This window comes from Labeo rohita, chromosome 10 (genome assembly GCF_022985175.1).
Source record: "Labeo rohita strain BAU-BD-2019 chromosome 10, IGBB_LRoh.1.0, whole genome shotgun sequence".
Lineage (NCBI taxonomy): Eukaryota > Metazoa > Chordata > Actinopteri > Cypriniformes > Cyprinidae > Labeo > Labeo rohita.
This window is the reverse complement of record NC_066878.1, coordinates 5359703-5380213: the sequence shown is the minus strand read 5'-3', so window position 1 is coordinate 5380213 and position 20511 is coordinate 5359703. Positions and strand designations below refer to the sequence as shown.

General features: G+C 34.2%; 1 protein-coding gene across 1 annotated transcript in view; it reads right to left on the bottom strand.

Annotated features, from left to right (window-relative positions):
- Positions 1 to 20511, bottom strand: part of cux1a (cut-like homeobox 1a) — a 152564-nt gene that overhangs the window by 75642 nt on the left and 56411 nt on the right. Inside the window, 1 exon segment of the mRNA XM_051120322.1 lies at positions 10488 to 10535. Coding sequence (XP_050976279.1) covers positions 10488 to 10535 — 48 coding nt within the window.

Genomic DNA, 20511 nt, shown 5'->3' with positions numbered 1-20511 from the left:
AAGAAAATGTTGAACTCCTGTGCTGTTTACATGTTCACAAGTGTTGTGTGTTTGGTCTTCCAGCAGCGGAACATCAAATAAAAGCTGTAAATCTGCAGCCCTGAGACTGCCGGCCTTGATGGATGGAACAGGGCAGTTGCCACTGTAAATATCCAACATGTAACAGACTTTTCACTCCTATGGGAAAGAAATTAAACATTTTCAGATGTTTCTTGCCGGAAAACATCTGGATCGGCCCAGGCAGGGCCAAGTTCTGCAGCCCTCTTGCAGATGGAGCAATTAAACTTGCCTCTCTTTCTCTCTCTCACTCGGCACGGGTCCACGTCTACCCCTGAAATCCAGCAGGAACCAATGTCAATTTTTAAACTCTCAGAGCTCTGAACCAGACAGAGCACAGCCGGGAGGTTAAGAGACTATAAGGCTGCCTAGAAGCGCAGTGCGTGACTTTACGGATACCGTCGCAGCTCAGCGTAGATTATCTGCTCTTCTCTTACTCTGCTACCAGCTCAATCTGACGGCCAGGGCATCTGGCATCATCCTGCTGCGGGACATACGCACAAAGTCATGCAAACAGCCTCCCAGACATTATACCCTTCAAATATACAATCGCCCACATATAGGGGTTAGTTGTCACGCACGAAAAGTTGTTACACTACCTTTTGTTTTCACAAAAATTTTATTTAGCAATGACGCTTTAAATTGACTAAAAGTAAAAGTATAAAACAAAAAAAGAACAATGATAGTTTCCAAAAAAACATTAAGTGTTTTTTGAGCAACCAAAATCATGTGACACTAAAGACTGTAGTAATAGCTGCTGAAAATTCAGCTTTGCCTCACAGGAATAAATTGTATTTTAAAATATATTCTAATAGAAAACAGTTATTTTAAATTTTAATAAAATTTCACACATGTATTATTGATCAAATTCAGCCTTTTTAAGCATTTTTCAAAAACCCTTTTGAACTTTTTTTTAGACTTCAAGGCTCGTCTCTATACTAAAACAACCTAATATGAGAAACATTAAGTAAAAAGTGTGACAACTAGCCCCAGTTTCCCCTACATTTTACGCCAAACATACATGCACACACACAAACGCAGCCAGTTCCGACCCTTTGAACCACACAACACACAGACTATCTGGTGGCATCAAAAGCATGCCAGTTTAAACAGCATTATTCCCTTACGGTCCGGCCGGAACAGGCATTGAGAAGGGTGGGGGAAACATTTATAAATAGCTCTTGTTTCTGTGGGGGAGCACAGACTTGGCACCGCTGATAGCAGAGGCAGAAAACTCCATCAGTTCTACTGACCTGCATCGCCCTGCAAACAGACGACCAACGTATCTGACTCTTGAGTTACTTTTAGCTTTGTTTTTGTTTCATTTTGCCTCCTTTGGTGGCAGGAAATTATTAAGGAGAGAAAGGATTAGTGCACGCTGCAGATTCAAACCTACATCACCCACATGAGCACCAAGGCTAAATGAGACGGCTAGGTGATTACCTGCATAAACAGATTCACAGCCTACATACATACACTAACTTTGTTTGCCCGCATATATAGACAGTTTAATGATCTCAGATTCATCCACCATTGGATCCAAATTCACTTATCTGAGCTGCCACTAACCTTGTCTCTCCTCAGCACTTGGCCATGCTGAGCCTCCACAGACTCCGGCCCGCTAAAATTAGTGCACAATTACGTCAAATCAATACTGACTTCCAAATTTGTAGAACTTCCACGGCACTCCGTAAACGGCTGCCAGAGTGATTAGCTCTCTTCACAGAGATCTTTGCTGGCGGGTCAACTTACTCTCTCGCTCTCTCCGTCTCGCGCTCGTTCTTTCAGAATGTTGAATTTTCCACTTTGTAATGACGATTATTTATTATCAAAATGAAGCTTGAGATAAGGAGCTAAATGAGGCTTTTTTCTTGCACTTAAAAAGGCACAATAACATTTAACGGCATATGCGCTTTTAGGAGGCCAAATAGTTTGAGTAGTTTTCACATAACATGCCGAATTGGGCATAAGCGGTCTCAGATAACAATGAAAATCTAAGGAAAAATAATAATAATAATAAATAAAATAAAATAGCACATGTCCAATGGCTAGAGCAAGGAACACAGCAGAGCAAATGAATGTCTAACAAAATAAATAGCAAAACAAAAATACACAATGCTATAGCACTTTTTTTTTTGTTCCTGCTTAATCTCAAATATGGCACCAAGTGAGCCAGGACCAAAAAACACAACACAACACAACAAAACAAACATAAGCAATACTATAGCACTTTTTTAGTTCATGTCTTATCTCGAATAGGGCACCAAGGGACAACAAAACAAAACAAAAAACAAGCAAAGCTATAGCTTTTTTTTGCTTGTCTCATCTCGAATAGGGCACCAAGGGAACACAAAACAAAACAAAAAAATAAGCAACTCTATGGCACTTTTTTTTCTTCGTTAATGTCTTATCTCGAATAGGGCACCAAGTGAGCCAAGACAATAAAACAAAACAAAAATAAGCAACACTATAGCACTTTTTTTTGTTCATGTCTTATCTTGAATAGGGCACCAACTGAGCCAGACAACAAAACAAAACAAACAAACACAACAAAACAAAAAAATATACAATTCTATGGCACTTTTTTTTCTTTGTTAATGTCTGATCTCGAACATGGCACCAAGTGAGCCAGGACAACAAAACAAAACAAAAAAAACAAAACAAAAATTAGCAATACTATAGCACTTTTTTGTATGGCACCAAGTGAGCCAGGACAACAAAACAATAAACAAAAACAAAAAAAAGCAATACTATAGCACTTTTTTTGTTTCATGTCTTATCATACATATGCATATCTCTTTATTTATACAGTTATACAGTTTATGTATACAGTAATGCACAAATCTGTACATAAATCTGTTCCAGATTCATACACATTATTATTTATTTTTAGTCTTTATTTAAATCTTTGTTTTTTTTTCTGTTGTCATGTCAGATATGCATGCATGCATGTATGTGCCAGGAGCACCTTAAAAAACGACAACAAATTCCTTGTGTGTTTGCGCACACCTGGTGAACAGCATTTTTTATTTGTCCTAACTCAAATATAGCACCAAGTGAGCCAGGACAACAAAACAAAACACAACAAAATAAAACTCCAAACAAAAAAAAACAATGATATAGCTTTTTTTGTTTGTCTGAACTCACATAGGGCACGAAGTGGGCCAGGACAACAAAATAAAACAAAAAAAAAAAAAATAAAAATACTATACCACTTTTTTCTTTGTTCATGTCTTATTGAGCCAGACAAAACAAAAAACAAAACAAAACAAAACAAAACACAATAAGCAATGCTATGGTGCTTTCCCCCCTTGGTTAATGTCTTCTCGAATAGGGCACCAAGTGGACAACAAAACAAAACAAAAAGTAAGCAACACTATAACACTTTTTGTTCAAGTCTTATCTTGAATAGGGAACCAACTGAGCCAGACAACAAAACAAAACAAAACAAAACAAAACAAAACAAAACAAAAAGCAAGCAACACTATAACACTTTTTTGTTCAAGTCTTATCTTGAATAGGGAACCAACTGAGCCAGACAACAAAACAAAACAAAACAAAACAAAAAAATATACAATTTTATGGCACTTTTTTGTTGTTGTTAATGTCTTATCTCGAATATGGCACAAAGTGAGCCAGGACAACAAAACAAAACAAAACAAAAAACAAAACAAAACAAAACAAAACAAAACAAAACAAAAAACAAAACAAAACAAAATATACAACTTTATGGCACTTTTTTTTTTTATCTCGAATATGGCACAAAGTGAGCCAGGACAACAAAACAAAACTAAACAAAAAAAACAAAACAAAACAAAAACAAAACAAAAAATAAGCAATACTATGGCACTTTTTTTGTTCATGTCTTATCTCAAATATGGCAAGTGAGCCAGGACAACAAAACAAAACAAAACAACAACAAAAAAAAAAAACAAAAACCAAAAACAATGACCAATGCTATAGCGTTTTTTTTTCCCTTTGCTAATGTCTTATCTTGAATAGGGCACTAAGTGAGCCAGGACAACAAAACAAAAATAAGCAATGCTACAGCACTTTTTTTTTTTCTTTGTTCATGTCTCATCTCGAAAAAGGCACCAAGTAAGCCAGGCCCACAAAACAAAACACCACTTAAAAGTATTTTTTTTTTTGGTCTCCTTTGGTAACGTCATATCTCGCGTAGGGTGAACCAGTACCACCTCAGTTACCCTCACCAAAAAGGAAAAAAAAAAAAAAAAAAAAAAAAAAAAACTGAGGTTAGAGTCAACTATACATGCACTGTACATCAAGTCTTCTTGAACATCTGTAACATGTGGCTTTGCCTCTGGGGCAGAAGTATAAATGAGCAAAAACTCTTTACAATTAAGTACAGTGACCCCCCTCACCCTCCGTCTCTGATTTACACACACATGCGTGTGCAACCCCAAACAGGGCCCCAGCCGCGTGCTATGTACAGCTCCCTATTGTACTCTCATTTCCTGACAGGAAAAGAGGAGGCTCTCGCTCTCTCGAAACGAAAAAATGACATGTGGCAAGGACTCTGCACTGACCCACGAGATCAGCGTCGGTCTGACTCAAACGTGCTATTTTAACAAACCCACCGTTACAGGAAAACGGAAGATAGAAATTAAACAGAAAAAAAAGCATTCGCCCGTTGCAAACGGCTGTGTTCATTGGTCTGCCTGCCATTATGAATTATATATGTGCTCTATCTTTTTTTGTTTAAAATTGGTGCTGTAAAATTGAAGTCTCTTCGTCTATTTTAAGATTTAATGGACGGTCAGACTGACAAGACAAAACACAAGCGATCCCATCCCTCCCGCCAATTATCGTCAAATAGCTGACGTCTGAGAAAAATGCCCGAAAAATAGTACATTTCTGGTTGGAGCAGCCGGGCCGTTTTTGTCAAGGTCAGGCACTGTCAATAAGGAAAATATTTCACGACGAAAAATAATAGTCGGTTTGAAACGATTTCACTGTTAGAGTGGTGGGACGGGGATTTATTTTTAACCAAGCAGTGATTTGAAGTGGGGCGACTACCTCCGTTAATGACAGGCTAGTCCTCGAGAACACAGCTCCGAAACCACAATGAGCTATAATGGAGCAGTTAGCCAGCAGAACTGGCTCATGAGAGGAGAACAGGGAGCCACTACTCATAGCGCTCACTTCATCAAAGTTACATACGGCACAGAAGAGCCGCGTCTCGCTGCGCTTCGAGCCCCCTTGACTGCCTCTTAACGCAAGGTGCTGCTGAAGGCCATCAAACGCTGCGTTGCATATACAGAAATATACTTTAAGAGATAGTGAAAGTGTTTTTGAGGTCAAAGAAAAGGAAAATTGACACTTCTCACTTTCTATTTTATTATTTTTAGACTATTTTGTCACTTTACTAAACAGAAATGCAAAAGTGGAGCAGAAAATTAGAGGGAAAGAGAGATAAATGAAATAAAATGAAATAAACTTTTGTCAAAGTCAATAATAAAATAAAATAAAATAAACTTTTGTCAAAGTCAACATTTGAAGTGGATCAAAAAATTTCATTAAAGTTGTCCTAAAACCAAAAAAATACCCGCTCTTGTCTTAGAACAACTTTAATAAACTTTTTTTGATCCACTTCAAATGTTGAATAAAAAAAAAATATATATAAAAATAAAATAAAATAAAATAAACGTGTCAAAGTCAACATTTGAAGTGGATCAAAACATTTAAATCAAAGTTGTCCTAAAACCAAAACAATACCCACTCTTGTCTTAGGACAACTTTTTTGATCCACTCCAAATGTTGAATAAAATAAAATGAAATAAAATAAAATAACATAAAATAAAATAAAATTAAATTAAATTAAATAAAATAAAATAAAATAAAAAATAAAATAAAATAAAATAAAATAAAATAAAATAAAATAAAATAAAATTAAATAAAATAAAATAAAATAAAATAAAAAATTAAATTAAATTAAATTAAAAACATTTGTCAAAGTCAACATTTGAAGTGGATCAAAACATTTAATCAAAGCTGTCCTAAAACCAAAAAAATGTTTTTGGACAACTTTGATTAACTTTTTTGATCCACTTCAAATGTTATATAAATAAACAAAACAAAACAAAAACAAAACTAAAACAAAAAACAAAACAAAACAAAATAAAACAAAACAAAAAACAAACAAAACAAAACAAAAAATAAAATAAAATAAAATAAAATAAAATAAAATAAAATAAAATAAAATAAAATAAAATAAAATAAAATAAAATAAAACAAAATAAAACAAAATAAAACAAAATAAAACAAAATAAAACATAACATTCTGGCCTGGATCTGATAAGAAATTAAAATAAATAATTAAATAATAATAAATTAGTATAAGTATAAATATAGTACAAGTATACTCGTATTATAAAGTCAAATAAACAGAAAACAATTCAGTGTAAACAAATATTTATTTTACTTAAAAATCAAGTCAGATAAAATGATTTAAATGTCAACTTTTAAAGTACCTTAGGGCACCGTGTAAATACTATTCAGTACCATGGTATTGACAATGACTGTATCCCCTATAAAAGTGGGTGGACCAGACTTCTCTGGAGTCATAAAAAGAGGCTAAGAGTTAGTCGGAACCCAAATTTGGAAGAATTTGGCAGTTAAATACCTTACAAACCTCAAACTGAAAGGCCTATTGTTTAAAAGCACAGCTATTTTCAAAGTTTATGAATATCTTTTCAGATAATTTAATACTATTAGCATAGAAGTGCTAAAGACACTTAATAGTTCTCATACTTGGTAACTGAAAGATTAAGAAATGCTTACAGCGAGTTATTCAGCGCAGCATAATCAAACCTAATCAAACTCGATTTGATATCACGCAACAGTACAACTAATTGACTGAATTACCAAGGAACATTAGGTGTAACTCCTTCAGCAAAACACAGACTGCATCAAACTAAAATAGACCTTAATTAACTGAAAGAATTTTTTAAGAAGGTAGGGCTCGTAACGAAACTCACTTGACATACTTTTATTATTATGATATTTTAGGTTTGTGCTGCAGAGGGCATTTGAATATCTGCCTGCTGTCATATTGAATAGTAATGCACATTACTTATGGAACACAGCACCATGTCCCACTTCTCAACTATATCAGCAATGACCACTAAGGAGACCTGTCAAAGTAAACACAGCTTAATACCCTGAGGATAAATGCTGAACTCTTATTTTACATCACTTTTAAACAATTACGAAATGTCATGACAAATTTAACATAGCAACGTTGGTGGACTTTCTTTCAAATAAATGTCTCAATACCAGATTTCACAACTAATTCACATCAAAATCTTTTTATCCCTAAGTGTCCAAGAATATGACAGATGAATTTGCTCTGACCCACCAGTTGAGACCCCAGCGATCTAATTAAAAAATAAATAAATAAATAAATTATATTCAGCCAAGTATAAAAATGACTTGACACAAAACAGAGCTGTAGTCATTTACCACGATGTTGTTACTGATTTCCACAGCATCCTTTTAAAAGGAAAACTTGTTTACACCCTAAGGTTAACTAGAAAAAAAAAACTCTGTCTTTGAGGTGTTAAACTCAAAAGTCCATCATTCTGGCTCGGCCCAGAACAAATAGACTTACCTGGCACCGTGGAGTGAAAACATCATTAATATTTCGCTCTCATCCGACAACGGAAATAAAAGAGCGGGACAGCAAACAGCGAGAATGTATCAAAACTGTCTGATCTGATTAGATGCTGACAAAATATGGAAGCTTTGTACAACACAAGCAGACCTCAAGTAACAAGAGCAAGAAAAACAAACCGTCACGTAATAAGCGCTGTTGTGAAATCAGGTGGGCTTTTTAGCCTGTCGAGACTATAATCAGACCAGAGAGGGCCATCTGACACTAGATCTGTGTGTCGAGTTAAGCAAACAGGACTTTTTCCGCCCTTTCCTTACAAGGTAGGTTGTGAGATTAATTGGTGTGAGCATGATAGAGTCATATTCGCTGTGTAAAGCCAGGAGGAGAGGGTAGTTTAACAGTACCGCTCTCTGGCCGATGGCGGAACAGCTTTGACATGCTGCATTGATTAAACAACTGAAACCATCACTGATTCTCTCCTCCCTATATAGATCACCCAACTCTCACTGCATTTCACCTGTATTAGTACTAAAATACACTAAAAGCCAAAAGTATGTTGACACAGGGACATAAAAATCAAGCATACAGCCATGCAATCTCCTCTCCTCCTCATTTTTTACCATAAGTGTAATCCATAATGAAAATGTGATGCTTTGATTACAGGATTTATTAGAATTACTTAATATCATCACATGCAAAGCATATCTATTTTTTGGAAATCTCTACATGTTAAAGAAACGGTCGAGTTTATTGTCGTGTGAATTTTCGCAGGCGCAATCCAGTCATTTTAATAGGAAACCAAGAATTTAGCAGAAGGGCAAGAGAATTCCCCTCACAGATTTTGCAACAAGTTCTTGTACATGCACAAAAGTGGCTATTTTAAGTATTTTGGATAAAATACAATTCTTGGGCCTGTAAATAAAAAGTCAATTTTTTTCCCTTGATATTACAATATTCCACCATACAATAGTCTGACGTAAACCAGTTATACAGAATGTGTGTCCTTCTTCATGTCTTCATGTGAATTATTAATTGTACCAAAAGCTCAAAGCTTGAGGCAAGTTATTGATTTTAAAATAAAAGTTCAAAACCATGTATTGCTTTCTGGCTTCAAATGGTTTTGATGAAAACAATGAACAACAAAAAAAAATCCAAATTAGATAAATTTTCAAACATGAGCTAAGCTCTATTTTCTACACCATTACATCACCAGATCGAACGTCCAAAATCATGCCTGTTTTCAAACAAGTTTCCCATCTGCAATTGGTTGGTCAAACAAATAGTCCCGCCCCCAAACTCACACTATTGGTTCAGCCAGTGCTGTTGTTGGGCAGATTTAGGTGCTCAAACAAACAGAAAAATGCTTTCATAACACCTCAGAGCCACAGTGCTTACACTTTTCAAAGGGAAAGGGAACCAACACACAAATGGGTCATTGATAGCTGTTCTGGGGATAAAAGTATTGAAAAAAAAAAATGACATCACCACAGTTTTGTGACTTAATATCTCGCAATTCTGACTTAACATCTCACTTCTGACTTAATATCTTAACTCTAACTTTATCTCGCAATTCTGACTTACCTTGCAATTGACTAAATATCTTGCAATTCTGACTTAATATTTTAATTCTAACTTTATCTTGCAATTCTGACATTATATTTCACAACTCTGACTCTGTCTCACAATTCTGACTTTATATCTCGCAACTCTGACTTTATATTTTAGAATTACATGATATAATCTCATAATTTTGAGATGGCACCTTGCAATTGATATAGACATGCAATTCTGAGAAGAAAAGTCAGATTTGTAAGATACAAACTCGCAACTGCATAGAAAAACAGAACAGACTTCTCTTCCCAGATTTGTGTTTATATCTCACAATTTTGAGGTATATCTTGCAATTCTGACATATTATGGTATAAAGTCAGAATTGTATGAAAATAAGTTAAAATGGTCAGATATAAACTAAGAAATGCAAGAAAAAAGTCAGAATTGTGAGTAAAAAAAAAAAAAAAAAGTGAACTGTGAGATAAAAAGTCGCATTTATTCTTTTAATTTTGATCCTGTGACAGAAACAAGCTTTCATGTGACATTTACAGTGCATAACTAATGTTAACTAATAACAATAAATGTTAACAACTAATGTTAACACATTAAACCTTACTGTAAAGCATTACTGAATGTTTTAAGGTAGAAAATAGTCTAATGTAAACCAGTTATACAGTATTCATGTCTTTATGTTTTGGGAATGAATTATAAATTGCACCAAAAATGTTTTTGATTAAAAAAAAAAAAAAGGTTCAAATCCATAAATTGTTTTCTGGCTTCAAATGGATTTCTAAAAACAGAATTAAAATAAATAACTAAATAAATTGTATATAATTATATATAAATAAATTATTTATATATTATATATATATATAAAAATATACACACCAGTACCATAATCAGATGAAACTCAAATGAAATCATGCCTGTTTTCAAACAAGTTTCCCTGAACACTTCCCCATCAGCAATTGGTTGGTTAAGCAAATAGTCACGCCCCCAAACTCACACTATTGGTTCAGGCAGTGCTGCTGTTGTTGGGCAGATTTAGGTGATCAGACAAACAAAAATGTTTTCATAGCGTCACAGTGCTTACACTTTTCAAGGGAAACAAGACACAAATGGTTCATTTATAGCAGTTCTGGGAAAAAAGTAAGTATTTAAAGATAAAAAAAGACACATCACCACAGTTAATGACACATGACCACAAGACAATAAATACAAGTAAACATTTAGAAAGGCGACTCACCTCTGCTTGGAAGCCCTTCAGCAAAGGAGCTATCTGTTTACGCAAATCCTGAAAGACAAAAAACAGACAAAGTTGGACTATTATTTTACTATATTAGATTCCGAAGAGTGTTTGAAATGAATAGACACCAGATTTATTTTCCATGTAGCATGTGTGGAACTCAGGATATTGAGAGCAGACAATGCCAGGCATCTGATCACAGATGGAAAAAATACTGGGGAAGAAATACACAAAATGTATTCAAATGGATATCTTAATTTATCAAATGTCCCAGGGCTGGTTTTGTTCTCTTTTAAAAGAGGAAAAACACAGAGTGAGTGCACGCATGTGTGTAAGCACACGCACAAACGCTCTCTCACACAAAAGAGTATCACCTTGTGCTGCTCCCGACTATGGGCAAAGGACAGCGTGTGCTTTAAGGAGTATGTATGCATTTGCACTCTCTCTCTCGTTCTCACTCTCTCCTGATATGCCCTCGTTTTTTCCCTTGCACGAGTTCTCCATGACTCAGTCGCCTTTGCTGCACAAACTGCTCATGCAAAAACAGCGAGAACAAAAAGCAAAATGCAGCACCACGTATATGCATATGAGCGCTACAGCTGTACGGCTGACGCGCAAAATGACATAATTAGTTCTCAAGAAAGATTTACAACTGTAATCTATTACTACATCATCTTGTCATAAAGTTACAGATGAATGAGTTGCTTTTCAGCTCATGTTTCTGAGTGATATGAAATTTTCATTTTAAAAGAATCATAAAGAGAAACCAAAAAAATCTCCTCGGAGAAAACAAACCGGGTCTTTGTTTCGAGTTCGGATGGCAGCGCACCTCCCTCCTCTTGCAGGCCCTTACAGTCGAGTAATTTTGATGCCGTGGTATTAAAGTATATCAGATTAAGATGAACATCAATGCCTCTTTCATTTGAACATAGGGTGGGTGTTTCAACATGAAATGACATTACACACGGCTGTGAATAAATCTCCGGGCCGGACAAAAAGCCCTCACATTAAAAGTCAGTATAGGAATGCCTACCACGCACAAACACATTACTGAGCGCTGGGGCCGAATAAAACGGCGCCCTGAGTGCTGTAATCGCCAGGACGCAGGCCATTACGCCACTGCGGCATAAAGATATACACATCATTACCGAAGTCGCTCGCGTTTCATTAGCAGAGTAGGAGTCACCATAGCAGATATATTTAATATAATGGGCAACACAGAATTGGATTTTACAGAAGTTGCAAAAAACCCTCCTCCTCAGTCCTTCCACTCCAAATTTACTTTATGGTTTCGCCAAGTGTTAAGTAATGATCAGACAAAGAAGATCAATCCGAAAATCTTAAAAACATTGTAATCTAAAGCTTTCAGATGTCATGTTATTAATAAATGCCGTTACTAACGGCATTACTTTTTTCAGTAACGAACAATCAAGCAAATTACTGTTTTCCAATAAAATTATTGACAATAAAATAATTTTTACGTTGCGTTCTTCTTTTGAGGTAAATTGTGGCGGATTATCAGCATCATGCATTATTTGTGACCTGGAATAATTTTAGTAATTTGAGTAAGTATTGATACATACATCCTAACTGCTATAACTACACTGTGTTGTCTTATATGACAAACTGTAATCAGTGTCAGAAATATTTGCCCCTTGAACTGATTTTAAGGGGCATTTTAATTGCTATCAGCACAGTTTCAATCAAAAGCCATTTCACATTAGGTTTATATTTAACACTTGACTCAATTACTTAATTTTAATAAAATAAAATGATATTAAAACACATATTTGCCCCAAGTTCTGGTTAATTTCTCATGATATCAATTATTACAAAAAAAAATTAGAAAAACAATTATAGATATCTGGCAACTTAAGATCAATAATTTAGACATACAATAATTCATATAATATATGCAATTTTAAAAATGCAAAACAAAAAGTAATTAAACAATTTAACAAAGTCAAATAAAATAAAATAAAATAAAATACATATTTATATATGATATATTTATAGAAATATCAATAGGAGTCATTAAAAAAAAATTGAAAAACAATTATAAATGTCTGCCAACTTAAAGTCAATAATTTAGACATACAATAATTAATTCATATAATATATGCAATGTTAAAAAAAGTAATAAAATAATTTTAACAGTAATACAATAAACTGTAAACATAAAATTAAATGAAATTAAAATAAATACACATATTTGCCCCAAGTCCTGGTTAATTTCTCATCATCATTAACTTTATATATGAAATGTTTATAGAAATATCAAATTATTAAAATTTGAAAAGCGGAGCCGTTTATTGGTGTGATTACACTAGAGATGAGTTTAGATGGTAAAAACTGGAGCTCGCGTTGGTATCATACGAATTACTTCATCAGCAAATATTTGTTTTCGATGTGACTTACTTAATTTAAAAGTAGACATTTCAAGCTTCTTATACACATATTTCTAATATCTGTGAGGCACGTATTTGCGGAGATTTAGGTTGTTTATTTACGTCTGTGAAGAGAGCGCACCCTGTTTATTTTATTTTACAAAAGCACAATATTTTCTTGTTATTACGATGTTTTTCATGTCTTGGGGTTGAAGCAACTCCAATAATGTGATATTTAGTCCCTGGAAGGTGTCTCTCACATTGTCCCTAGGCAAAATTAAAACAGTGTAGACTAGTGTACAATATTTTATTCATTTACTATATTCAATATCGAGGGCATCGAAGTTATTTGACATATTTGAACATTTTTTAAAAAAGTAACACAATAGTTACTTTCCCTGGTAATTAGTTACTTTTATAAAGATGCAACTCAGTTACTATTTATGAGAAGTAACCGATAACTATAACTAATTACTTTTTTAAAGTAACGTACCCAACACTGATCGGTACAAAAAAAAACAAAAAAAAACACGTTAACCGCCAGTGTACACACACAACATGTCTTCCAGGTTGAACACAACGAGCAGGTAACACAATGACAAGGCAAGACTGCCGCAAACAGCTGACGTCTGCATGTCTCTCTCATGTTTGAAGAGAAAGAGCGCTGGCAGAGAGCAGACAGAAGTGGTGGAGGGTAGCTTTGACCCCACTGCACTCTTCATCTTCCCAGAGCGAGCAGCTGGGCCTCCGTTCCCGCTCTCCCGCCCGCACTGGCTACTGTACAGATGACATTTATGTAAGTGCCGCACCAGAGGGGCCCACGTGACCAGGAGGAAACATCTCTCAACATCTGGTTTCAACATAATACTCGGGGCCTGGCCAAAAGAGAGTTCCCCTGCCCCTTTGAGCACTACTCTTGCACTCCATCTTTTTCTGCAGATGCAATCTGCCTGCATTCGTACGTAAGGACAGCAGTGCATAAAAGTACATTTATATTGTTAGCGAATGGATAAAAAGCTCGCAATAAAAGTAAATCTCCAGGAACCGGGCCAAGTTCGAGCATGTGCAAGTCGTTGTTAAATCCAGAGGGGTCTGAAGACGGAAACACAAGCTGTCGGACTACTGCGGCACGGAAAGAGACGGTGAGGTCAAAACGTGACGTGACGGAAGCTTAACAGCTGAACGAGCAAAACCGATGCAGGGAAACTGCACCTCATGGATGACTGACAGGAAATTATAGTGACTGTCAAGCTATGAATCAAATATTTGGTCTTTGTGAGATTGTCAACATCTTGCACGATTTGTGATCTGGAATAATTTTAGTCATTTGAGTAAATATTGATACATACAACTGCTATAATAACATTGAATTGTCCTATATGACGAACTGTAATCAGTGTCAGAAAAATTTGCCCCTTGAACTGATTTTAAGGGGCATTTTAATTGCTATCAGCACAGTTTCGTTTAAAAGCCATTTCAAATTAGGGTTATATTTAACACTTGACTCAATTATAGATATCTGGCAACTTAATTTTAATAAAATTAAATTAAATTAAAACACATATTTGCCCCAAGTCCTGGTTAATTTTTCATCATTAGCATTATAGATTAAATATTTATAGCAATAAATATCAGTCATTAAAAAAATTGAAAAACAATTCTAGATATCTGGCAACTTAAGATCAATCATTTAGACATTCAATAATTAATTTATATAATATATGCAATATTTAAAAAAAAATAAACACAAAAGTATTAAAACTAAATTTAACAGAAGGTACAATAAACTGTAAGCATCAATAAAATAAAAATTTAAACATACAATTAATTAATATAATATGCTACATGAAAACATTAAAATCATTAGCAATGAAAAATAAATGTAACAATATTGCAATAAACTGTAAAAATAAATATATAGATAAAATATTTCTAACAATATCATCAATATCAGTCATTAGAAAAAAAAACAGAAAAAACAATTATAGATATCTATTTAATTTAAACATACAATCATTAATTCATATAATATATCCAATATTAAAAAATAAAAAATAATTGAAATAAACTGAACAGAAAGTATGATCAACTGTAAACATTAATAAAATAAAATAAATTCTAAAATAAAATAAAATAAAATAAATCATAAAATAAAATACAATACAATACAATATATTTGCCTCTAGTCCTGGGTTAATGTAAATTAAATATTTATAGCAATATCATCAATAATTAGAAAAAAAAAAGAAAAAAAATTAATTACTTAATCAGTCAATGACTGTAAAGCTACCTACAAAACAGAGTAACAGAACTTTATCTCTGTGCTGTTCAATAGTGTTTAGGCCTTTTTACCCTCCAAAGCAATGATCACATCCTCTAGGTGGCTTTGTGAGATACGCTGCAGTCAATCAACCATCAGAAACACATTCTTCCCCGCATCCCCACATCCAGATCCACCTAAAGTCCCTGAAAGCTGTCCCCTCCTCTAGCACGCTGCATCTTTAAACCCGCCGGTTTGGCAGATTACACAGATGCATGGGCCAACCCGGTAAATTATTTACCATCAACGCGAGCCTTTCCCTCCTCCCGCTCGCTCCATTATATAGCGCATTACATGCCAACTGGTCCTGGCACCCTAGCATCTGGCACTAGGGTGGCATTGCCTTAGTGGAGCCGAGCCAGGCCTGTTTTAAGCTGCTGGTGTCTGCCATAATACTATCTAAGCTCGGTAGGTACGGTGATCAACAGATCGGTTTAATCGTATCTGATTGACCGAGAGAACATACACAGTGCAGATTGTGGAATATAATGGACACCCATAATTTTCCTAAATCCTCCTGATGTACAGTTGAAGTCAAATGTTTACACACACATTGCAGAAACTACAAAATGTTAATTATTTTACCAAAATAAGAGGGATTGTACAAAATGCATGTTATTTTTTATTTAGTACTGACTTGAATAAGATTTCACATAAAAGACATTTACATATAGTCCACAAGAGAAAATAATAGTTGAATTCTGTTCAAAAGTTTACATACGCTTGATTCTTAATACTGTGTTGTTACCTGAATGATCCGCCTGCTGTTCTTCAGAAAGATCCTTCAGGTTCAACAAATTCTTTGGTTTTTCAGCCTTTTTATGTATTTGCATCCTTTCCAATACTGACTGTATGATTTTGAGACTCATCTTTTTACACCGAGGACAACTGAGGGACTCACACGCAACTATTACAGAATGTTCAAACACTCACTGATGCTCCAGAAGGTAATGCGATGCATTAAGAGCCGTGGGGTGAAAACTTTTGAACAGATTGAAGATGTGTACATTTTCCTTATGTTGCCTAAATATCATATTTTATTCATTTAGTTCTGCCCTTCAGAAGCTACAGAAGATACGTACATGTTTTCCAGAAGACAAAATAAGTTAAATTTACCCTGATCTTCAAATTCTAAAAGTTTCACCCCCCAGCTCTTAATGCATTGTGTTTCCTTCTGAAGCATCAGTGAGCATTTGAACCTTCTGTAATAGTTGCATATGAGTCCCTTAGTTGTCCTCAGTGTGAAAAGATGGATCTCACAATCATACAGTCATTACTGGAAAGAGTTCAAATACACAAAACACTGAAAAACCAAATAATTTGTTCAGGACAAACAATGGACTCATGAACAACTATCACTAAACAAAAATAAAAAAACAGCTGTGGGTCATTCAGGTAACAACACTGTATTAAGAATCAAGCGCATGTAAACAGGGTCATTTTTATAAATTTAACTATTATTTTCTCTTGTGGACTATATGTAACCATCTTTTATGTGACATATCTTACTCAGTCAGTACTAAAAAAAAATGATATGGTAAAATGAGTTAAAGCTGAGAATACACTATTTTAGTTTCTCAATGTAAACAGAAAGAAAGAAAGTGGATTTTAACCGTATTTTTCTGTGGCAGATTCTTAAATCCAGCACTTTCAGTCAGATTGAAGCTTCAGTATTAGATTTTATACAGCCATAATGAAATAATGAAATAATGTTCAGCTCAGTGAATCTAGTTTTATGTTTTGGATTCTCCTGGAAAATGGCTACCGGCCTGTTCTGCGAGTCGTAAATCTCACTAAATCCAGCGCTGGAAATGGTGGAAACAGGAAAGCACATGGTATTGTCTGTCCACTGGATGTCTTCTCTTGTCTTTCGCTGTCTTCTGGATGTAGAATCTCCATTCAACAAAGTCCAGGAGCATCACCCCGCTCGTTATTCAAAACTACATGAACACACACACACACACACTCACTCATGCATAGAGAGCAGAGAGCAGCCATGATGGATGAGAGGAGAGTTACACTGATAAGAGAAAGGCCGTTGTGCCTCCATTATAGAGGAACACACACACTTCCAAACACTGTACAGGAAACAGAACTGTGGCATTTTACTGAAGGCGGCTGATACTGAAGTGCACTGTCAGCTTCTGTGCAAGAATCTGTAATATCAGATGTTTTCCAGGTTCTTCATGTAAAAAGGAAAAAGAAAGGTACCTATCAGTGGTTTAGAGTTGCAGGACAAGCTGAACTTGTGCTCATCTTTCGCAAAAAGGAGGAAAACGAGAGAAAACAACAGGCTGAATAGGAAAACGGTAGACTTTCAGACATTTTCTAAAGAAATCTTTAAGATACTTCCAAGATATGAGTGGGGTTCCTTTTCCAGTGTTCCAAAAACTCCATCTTAAAGGGACTGTTTACCCAAAAAATAAAAATTTTCCATGATTTCTCACCCTCAAGCCATACTATGTGTATTTGACTTTCTTCTTTCAAAAGGCCTTTATTAACCTCCTGGAGAATTTTTTAATGATGGATGGATGCACTTTATTGAACTTCAAAATCTCAACACCCATTCACTGCCATTATAAAGCTTGGAAGAGCCAGGACATTTTTTTTATATATCTCCAATTGCATTCGTCTGAATGAACAAAGTCATATATGCACCCAGGATGGCTTGAGGGTGAATAAACCATACGGTAATTTTCATTTTTGGGTGAACTATCCTTTTAAGTCCGATCGCTATGTGCTGAAATTTTATATTTAGAATACTTAGACTAATCCGCAATAGTAATCGTGATTCATTATGTACGAATCACAATTATTATTTAGGGCATCTGTGCTTACCTATTGCTCCCAAGCTTGCGTGTGTGTGTGTGTTTGCGTCTGTGTGCGCAGCTGTGCACGGATATCTGCGCGTGGGCGTGTCAGTGTCCCCTATTCCGTGCTCCCACACCCTTAAGGTCACAGTCAATTAAAGCAGACGTAGAACAGACCCCCATCGCATTCAGACCAATTTCGGCTCCACCTTAAAACTTACACGCTCTCTTAACCACACATAAACATGAGAGGAAACCGTCCGCGGTCTAACAGTATAAATAAGAGTTGTTACAGTAGGATAAAACGAGAAATAGTGAGAAAATATCGAGTATGTATGGGGGTGGAGGGCCCCCGTTGGTCCCCACGAGATGAATGCCCCCAGACGCTGGTCTGGTAATGAGGTCACGAAACTGTCAGACAGACCCCCAAACAAAGACGCTGTGATCTAGGACCGGCCGGCCTCTCAGACACATACTCTCTTGATGGAGGCTATCAATCACACACACACACACACACACACACACACTCTCTTACCCTTTAATAATACGCCCCACAATTATTTAAAAAAAAATCTTACTTAAAGAAGAAATAATAACAGAAAAATATAATATAATATACTATAATGTACAATATAATACAATGTAATACAATATAATATTTTACATTTCTATATTTTCACTCACTCTGTCATTTTTTATTTTATATATATATATATATATATATATATATATATAATTATTTTTCTATTTTTTTTCATTTTTTTTTCATTTTTAATACACAGTATGTATATTATTATGTACATATTTCTATTTAGCTTTCATCTATTTTCATTTCAGTTTTATTCATTTTAGTATTTTTAGTATTTATTACAGTATAAATTAATATTTTGAAGTTTCATATTTTCAGTCTATTCCTTTGTCATTATTATTATTCAGCATATATTATTTATTATATTTGTGTACATTTCTATTTGGCTTTCATCTAATTTCATTTTAGTATTTTTAGTATTTTTTTGTATTTATTACAGTATTAATCAATATTTTGAATTTCCATATTTTCTGTCTGTTGTTTTGTAATTTTTATACAATATATAATGATATTATTTTGTACATATTTCTATTTAGCTTTCATCTATTTTTATTTGAGTTTAGTGATTTTAGTATTTTAAGTAATTTGTTAGTATTTATTATTACAGTATTAATTAATATTTTGAATTTCCATTTTTTTATTTAAGTTTCAGTGATTTTAGTAAACTTTTTTCAGTCAAGATCAAAGTTTTTCCATCTAATATTTATTTTATTTCTTAAACTGCCAAAAACAATTTTAATACATTGTTTTAGTTAACTGACAACACTAAAAATAAAATAAAATAAAATAAAATAAAATAATAGCTTTCGATTTATAATTTTATTTAAAAGAAACTTAAATAATATTATAACATAAATGATATATAAATAATTACATTTTACCCTTTTCATCTCAAACATCACAGAATATTTTTTCAAAAAGTGTCCCAGAAAACCAGCTCTATTTGACACATGGTGAGCTCTGGACATCAAAGGGGAGGAAAGGGTTAATGCAAAGAAAGCTGGGAAAAAGAACTTTTCTTTAGCAATTAGTTCTGATGAGCAGGTTTGTTAGGCAGCAGCTATTGAAGGTCTATTTATAGAGATTGCTTCAGGAGAAAAACCTGAGATGCGGCCATGCAGATCAGAGGGAGAGGGGGATGAAAGAAAGGAAATGAAAGAGGAAAAGGGGGGGATGGTGAAAAAAAAAGGGAGAAAGACATGGCCTTCTGCCTCAGAGGAATGCAGGGCAGCCTCTATCTGGTGATGAAACGGTCTCACAGCGAATGAGTGGACATACTGCCTTCCCACTTGTCCGCATGATGCGTTTGTTTGCATTTTTCTGTATTTGGTTTATTTCTATATCACTTCGCTTGTGTCAAAAGGCCAGTTTGCACTTGTGGACACAGCTTAAAGCGGAACATGTGGTCATTAATTGACAGAGTGACTCTACACAGTGATTATTCATTCATTTGTGATGCGTTTAAAATTGTTCACTCATTGACTGTTCTCTATATAGTGAATGACACATGAAGACTGGCCTAATTCGTCCATAAACATTAATGAAGTCACAAATAAACTCATAACATAAACATCACAAACACTTTAAAATCCTACTTAGAAAAACGCAGAAATAGATTTAAAAGTAATATATAATATAATATAATATAATATACTATAATGTTATTTTTATTACAGAATTAATATTTAGAATTTATATAATATAATATAATATAATATAATATAATATAATATAACACAACAACATAACATAACATAATATAATATAATATAATATAATATAATATAATATAATATAATATAATATAATATAACATAATATAACATAATATAACAATATAACATAATATAATAATGTTATTGTTACAGAATTAATATTTAGAATTTCTATATTTTCAGTGTGTTCTTTTCATTATTAT